The 7,457-nt window shown below is 40.6% G+C and overlaps 1 protein-coding gene across 1 annotated transcript; it reads left to right on the top strand.

The window, feature by feature from the left end:
- Positions 1-323: 323 nt before the first annotated feature.
- Positions 324-1,319, top strand: LOC138247023 (olfactory receptor 1C1-like). The gene has a single exon (XM_069201771.1). The coding sequence runs from the start codon at positions 324-326 to the stop codon at positions 1,317-1,319; it is 996 nt and encodes a 331-aa protein (XP_069057872.1).
- Positions 1,320-7,457: the final 6,138 nt, after the last annotated feature.

Below are 7,457 nucleotides of genomic sequence, written 5' to 3'. Positions count from 1 at the left end.
CACCTAGATTCTACTAAACCTTGAAAGCTAGATCTTTTAGAAACAGTGGCAAAATATATTTACCTACTTTTTGTTGTTGCCACATGTTGACGCAAAATAAACTGATTTGTTTTCAATACATTGTCATGTTGTATTTTGTGTTAAATCTTTCAAGTACATAAAAATATCCGATTAATAACCAATGAATCAGCGTGAAGTCATGACTGCAGAGAATATCTGGGTAAAAAAAAGACATAAACTGCTTCACTCAGAAACTGTTGATTCTTCTCTCACATACTCATCATTTTATTCTGCTTTTGTTTTTTTGTGTAGGTACTGTGTGAATGGATGCTAAGAACATAAGTTTTACACAAGAGTTTGTTTTGCTGGGATTTCCAGAAGGAGGGCATTTGATGTCTATCTTCCTCCTACTTCTTTACTTAATGATTCTTATGGGAAATCTGGCAATATTTAGCATCATACAGATAGATTCTCACCTGCATATGCCAATGTATTTCTTCTTGAGGCATTTGTCCCTATTGGATATCTGCTACTCTTCAGTTACACTCCCTTTAATACTGGGAAATGCCATGGTTGGAAACAGAAGGATATCCTTTGGAGGATGTATGGCCCAGCTCTACTTCTTTGTGTCCCTCGGAGGAGCTGAGTGCCTGCTGCTGGCAGCAATGGCTTATGACCGTTACGTGGCCATTTGTAATCCACTGCGGTATGCCAACATCATAAATCAGCAACTCTGTGTGGAGCTGACAGCTGCCTCCTGGCTGGGTGGGTTTCTGAACTCCATATTGCACACAGCAATGACGTCACAGCTGCCTTTTTGCAATGCCACTGACATCAACCACTTCTTCTGCGATGTACCGCCGCTCATACATCTGTCCTGCTCTGACAGCCACATCAGCCAAAACCTGCTCTATGTTGTGAGTGTTTTTCTAGGAATGAGCCCCTTTCTCTTCGTGTTAGTGTCCTATGTGCGCATCATTTCCTCCATTTTAAAAATAAGCTCAGCTCAAGGTAGACACAAGGCTTTCTCGACCTGCTCTGCTCACCTCATAGTAGTGACTGTGTTCTACACAACCGCAAACTTCAACTACATTGGGCCTGGCCCCGGGGACTCTTTCGACATTGTGCGTCTCTCCACCATGCTCTACAGCATCATGACCCCTCTTCTTAACCCTGTAATCTACTGCCTAAGGAACAAGGAGGTGAAAGGCGCATTCAAAAAACTGTTGAAATCAGGCACTTTTCTCTCAGGGTGTGGCAATTCAGGGCAAGGCTGTCAGCAATTGATTTATCGCCTGATGATTTTTAAAGGAACGTAAAACAAATGCATGTGGAGTACAAAGAGAGAACAAACATGCACTGTAGTTTTCCATAGACAAGAGTAAATACCTTAAGTTAACCACACAAAATGAATTGGTTGTTCATTTTTTTAAACATGTTATTGAGTCAAGTACAAGAACATTAACAGTAACGTTGCATGAACAGAAGTATTCCGTTGTGACTACAGACGGAGAATCAACATTGTACTTATAAATGCATATCAAGGACATAGATGAGTTAGGCAGGTACCGCAATGTACTATCAAAGACTTTATGGTTCAACAGAGAAAGAAAGAAAAGAAGAGAAGAGGAAGAAGAGCCAGAGGGATAGAAGGAGAGAATCAAGTGGTAGCCTTGTAGAGAAAAAAGTGAAAACTGATAGTTACAGCAAGTAGAAGATGAAATTAGTAAATATAATAATAAGTGAAAAAGGAAATATAATTGACATTTAGGAAGGAGGAGAAAAATCAATTTCCTTTGCAGTGTGTGACAGATGGTTGCTAAGTGGCATCCATATCTGACAGCGTTTAAACTATATTTTCAGTGAATGCAGTTTGTAAATATCGAGTCTGTGATGATAACATACTGAATTCCACCCCCGTGTAAGGGTAATGTTCTCTGATGATTTCCAATTAGAGGCAATAACAGAAATTGCTTTAGAAACCAATTTCCAATTGAGTTTGTGTGAACTCCATGTTCTGTGCAAACCACCCAAAAAAAGTAACTTATATGACATAGGAAAGGAAATCTGAGTAATAGCTCCATTGTGAGACCATGTTGAGGACCAAAAGGTGGATAGGGTTGGGCAAGAAAAGAACATGTGCAAATCAGTACCCTGCTGGGTGTGGCAGCGCCAGCAAGTGTCATGTTGTATGAGTTTGAGTTTAAAAAGACGTGCAGAAGTGTAGAAAAGTCTATCATAAAAGAAGTATATGGTGTATGTGAGGCTGCCTGTGCACGAAGCAAAATGTATCTTATTCAATATTCTATGCCATGAAGGAATTGTCCATAAAACACCAAGATCCAATTACCACAGTGTCTCGATAGGTGTTTTGACCCCAGCTGGATCAGACATTCTCAAACGTTTATAGATACAAGCTGCTCTAGGGTGACTAGAAGTTAAAATCGGGAGTGGAGATTAAGCAGGATGTGGGTAGTCAGAAGATACAAATTTATTGAAAGCATCTTGAACCAGGGTGGAAAGTAAGTGGTACTGAGGTTTCATGTGAATAGGGAGATTGTAAGTTGATGAGAGAGTAGAAAAAGAGATGAGGCAGTTCTTATGATATTGATAGAGCGTTCCGTCCTAATAAATTACCTGTATTTGGACGCTCTTGGGTCGATGAATCTTTTGACCAAGTGGGGCTCTCTTCACCCGAGATTAGTCAATTTAATCAAATCAATAATCAATAACGAACATAAGCAATGCCCTGATCAACATAACACTTCACAATTAATCCAGAAAACATTTCGGCGAACCATGACCTTTCGGCCATGAATAACCACACCAGTTCATTCAAAGTTAATGAATTTATTTCCCTCTATTAACAAAGCTAGCACGATATAAATGTGTCTCAACACCAAATGATATATGTAAATGAACATTAATAGCTGTCCATAACGGCGAAAAGATGCAATCTATGCAGCATTTGAATAACAATGCATTCGATAATAGCAACGCAAACCACTAAAACTATAATCTGTAATGGGCTAATTGCATACATTAGTCAGCATAACAAAGTCTCAAATTGCATCGTGCAACAAATGAATCCTCATCTAACCTCAAATTAGCATCTGCATGTGGGACTTCATGCAAAAAAACAATTTAGCAACATTGATTTGGAAAACTCCTAACTAGGGCTCTTATCAAAAATCAGCAGTTGGTTACCTAAAAAGAAACACAATGCAATTGTACATTTTCCTTTCATATTTACCAAATTCAATCAGCATTCAAGGAAGTCTTCGTCTCACAGGTACCGGTTTCGATCAGCGTGGGACGGGGGCAAAGGGGGCAGGGTGGACGGGGCAATTGCCTCACAGCGGCAAGATAAAAGGACAAAACTACTACTTTATGCAAAGGGGCAGATCAAAGTTAAAGTCTCTACAATAGAGCGAGAATTACTTAAAGTCTCTTTCTCTCGATTAGAGAAAGCATCAAAGTCTCATTCAAAATGGCGTCGAACATCAATTGGCATCGTAGAAGATGGCAAAATGACGAGGTCGGCAAGATGGGCCATAATGGCTGCAATGGGCAATAATGTCCTCAATGGGTGCAGTGGGTAATGGCCGCTTTCTTCTTGTGCACCAGGTTTAAATAATCAACAGTTCAAATCCAGTAGGGTCTTCCATTGGAGGGTTCATAGGTTGGCTTCAAATTGTCCAATCAAAACAACAATTTACAAGCTTCTACCTAGGCCTACATTATCCTTGGAGTCGGGAACGTAAGTTGCAACATATTTTACCAATTAACTCACTTTCAGAGCTTCCATTGTCTGCACCTGCAGATTGACCTTGGAGCAAAGAAGAAGATGCCAGGCTGGCACGAAACCTTAAAGATAAGCATGTGAACCGATCTCACTGGAAAAGTACAGCTTCAAGCAGGAATACACGTTTTATTAGCACATTAGAAAAACACGAGCATCTAAACCGTGAGACAAGGCAACTAGGCCGAAGCCTCCACTAAAGTTATGCTAAGTTAAAACATTTCAAACAAGCAAATCATGGCACACGTTTGCGGTTATGTCAGATTAGTACAATTCTAATACATCACGTTATATAAAGCACGCTTATAAATGTTGGCGAACTACTCTGAGGGCACATTTGTCCCCGTACAATCTTTATTAGTTCGGTTAAAGTCACACTTGATTATTGCGGCACTACGTTTATGCGCTAATAAATGTAAAACCTTCGTTTCTGCATCATCAATCCCTCCTCTGATGACTACTTGTCATCACACAAAACTATTCCCACAAATTTTATTCCATTAAAATTCTGTCAGTTCTCTTTGCCTTTTAGTTCCCCTTGTTCTTGCCTTGTATTCTTCTGCCATTCTTTTCATCATTTTCTCTTCCTTCCTTCTCTTAATTCTTGCCATGATCATTAGTATTCCCCTCTTTATTCCCCAAATCCCAAAGATGCAAATTAGTACTATTAGTATTCCCTGTATTATTTTTAGTAATATTCCATTCCAAATGCCACCAAGCCAATTTCCCACTGAAGCAACTCCCTTTCCAACCTTCTCCCAAACTCCTGGTTCTTTCAATTCCTTCAAGTTTGCACTCTCTTTTGTTAGATTTGCAAGCATTGTTTTAATCTTTACACTGTTGTCTGGTATATACGTGCAACAGTGACGCGCACCAAGCATTTTGCAAACGCCGCCATCCTTTGCTAAAAGAATGTCTAGGGCAAGCCTGTTTTGAAGAGTCATAGCTCTTTCTGCTGCAAGTTCAGCATCCATCAGGATTATAGCACCTGAAAACTTTGTCAACATGTTATCCACTATAGTAGACAACTTTCTTATTTTGATGGAATTCAACACAACTCCCAATGAAGGAATCATGGCTCCAAATATATCTCCTACCACAGCAGCTGCAGTCTCTTTTTTCTGGATACGATGAGATCCAGACGTCTTTGGAATCACCGATAGGTCATCCAGTTGATAAACCTTTGGGAACACTATACCCAAATAACATCTCCCCCACCATCCCTTTGGAAGACGATAATAGGCATTATGCCCACAAATGTAATATACACCAGGTATGACAGGGTCAAGTCCGTTCAGCATGAATGTCCATTTGGCCTTAAAGATAAACGTATGTTTACATTCACTCGCTCCCACGAAAATGTTATCATAATAAGATTCACCACGATATATACAAAATTTCCCTACATGCCAAGCGTCTAAAGCTATTTTTCCTTGTGTTTTTATTGCGGCAAAAGCATAATTATCTACTGAAGTCCTCTTACTTAGCTCTTTTTCTAATTTCGCATTCATTTGTGCCCTTCTATCATCTGTGCAATCTAAAAAGCTTATTTCTACTGCAGAGAGCGAGCAGGTAAGGTTTTCCCTATGAGCGTGAGCTGTTTCAAAAGGTTGCATTGGCTCGAAAAATTCCCTCATTATTTTAGCATCCCAATCTTTAGCAATCTGGCTTAGTTGCGTTATTATAGGAACATATGCAAAGGTAACATCATAATTTGAATAAAAATACTGTATGTTAGTTTGGCCATAAAATCTAGAAGTTACTAAACTACATGTAATCCCATATGTAAGAGGCATGTGGTGATAAGTCACCCCTTCCGTTACCGATGTCGGTATCTGTGTACACACATAACAATCTTTCGCATCCATAGTCTCAACATATTCTGTTAGTAGGCGATAGAAAACATTATACGAAAGTTCCTTCTTATCATGCAAGTGTCTCTCATCTAATTCTAGTCTTTTCAATGCGGTTAGTTCAGTGACAGTAACAGGAGCAGAAGTAGAAGCATCAATTTTCTCATTCTCACCCTTACCACGCGTTGCAAGCACTATTGCCATTATTATTAGTACACATGCAGTTATCAAGCCTATACACGCATATTTACAATATTTCACTCTACTGTTTTGTGTAGCGTACTTAGTCATGATCTGTATAGAATCAGAGAGCTAGAAGCACTTATAAAGAAACGATTTAGCAATTAGTTACAAAGCTGAACGAGCGCAATGTTCACACAGTTTTCTTCAGGAGCCCAGTCACTTCATTTGTCTCAATTCGGCAATAACTCAGTCTTCTATCAGTTAGCAACGTTGTCTCAAATCGGGTTTAAGAGTCAATCAGGTTATCAAAGTCTTATCAAGTTAGCAAATGTCTCATCCGGTTTAGCAATGTCTCAGCTGGTTGTATCACGTTAGATTATAGCAAGCAATGTCATTTATCACCCTTTCAATCAATAGTGTCCATAAAACTTTTCTTTTCTATTGGTATCTCTTCTTCTTCGTTCTCGAGGCTAAGAGATACAAATTCGTCGGTCCAATCGTCATTGACTACATATGCCCATTCTGGACCGGAATATCTCCTGTTTGGTATCCTTTTCCTTTTCAATTTTGCATCTCTCTTCGATTCTGCCTCACTGGTACTTTCCTCTTTGGCCAAGTCTTTTTCTTCACTTGATGTTGGTACCACGACAGACACTTCCTTTCTTTTCTCTTTCACTCTTGGCCCTTCACTGTCGTTCAACGTTTCTCTAGTTCTTAGTTTTACTGGTGATATACTTGGTCTTCTCTTTGCACTGTGTCCACTTGATGGACCTGCGATCTCTCCTGAAGAAGTTTGAACAGTTTCGTTCTGTTCTGCCTTGTCCCCTCCTTCTGGGGAGTCAATCAGGTTTTTCTTTTCTTTTTCTGTACCGTCTGCTTCTGGGAAAGCCCTCCTCTGATCAGGCTCTCCTGCTTCTTCACCTCTTTCGAGCCCTTTGTCACCGTTACTTTCTTCAGGCTCTTTGTTACCTTCAGCTGCTTCAGGCTCTTTGTTACCTTCAGCTGCTTCGTCGCTGTCTGAGGTTTCTCCTTGGTCTTCCCCAAGTGAATCGGTTGTTTCGTCCTCAGAGAATATTTCTCTCTCTTCTATTTCTGCCTGTTCGCTCCTAGTTCTGTTTTGCTCTGTCTCAGCGCTCGGCACTTTGTTATCAGGTACTGGCAGTTTCAGCCCTTCAACTTCCTCATCTGTGGGACACAACACCTTCTTTGTATGACTGGCGTGAATCCAGTTGGGAACTCCCGCACACTTCACAGCGGTAGTGGTCGTCAGGATCACTTGGAAAGGGCCTTTCCAACGGGGTTCCAGACACGACTTCCTCACGTGCATCTTTATCACGACCCAGTCACCTGCTTTCAGTGTGTGTCCTGGACCTTGGATCGGTGACAAGGTGGTTGCTTCCACCTGGTGAGAGAAAGAGCGAACCACGTCAGCCAGACCTTTGCAGTAGTCTAACACCATTTCATCTGTAATATTCAAAAGCGCGTTTGCGGGAACTGCAGGAAGTCTCATGGCCCTGCCCATGAGAATTTCGTGCGGGGACAATCCAGTCTTTCTGTCAGGGGTGTTTCTCATTGACATTAACACCAAAGGCAATGCATCAGGCCATTTCAAATTTGTC

Source organism: Pleurodeles waltl, chromosome 7 (genome assembly GCF_031143425.1).
Source record: "Pleurodeles waltl isolate 20211129_DDA chromosome 7, aPleWal1.hap1.20221129, whole genome shotgun sequence".
Lineage (NCBI taxonomy): Eukaryota > Metazoa > Chordata > Amphibia > Caudata > Salamandridae > Pleurodeles > Pleurodeles waltl.
This window is presented reverse-complemented; position numbering and strand designations above follow the sequence as displayed.

What these genes read in the sequence shown, in the direction of transcription:
- LOC138247023 (XM_069201771.1), top strand. Translation starts at nt 324, where the DNA reads ATGGATGCTAAGAACATAAGTTTTACACAAGAGTTTGTTTTGCTGGGA.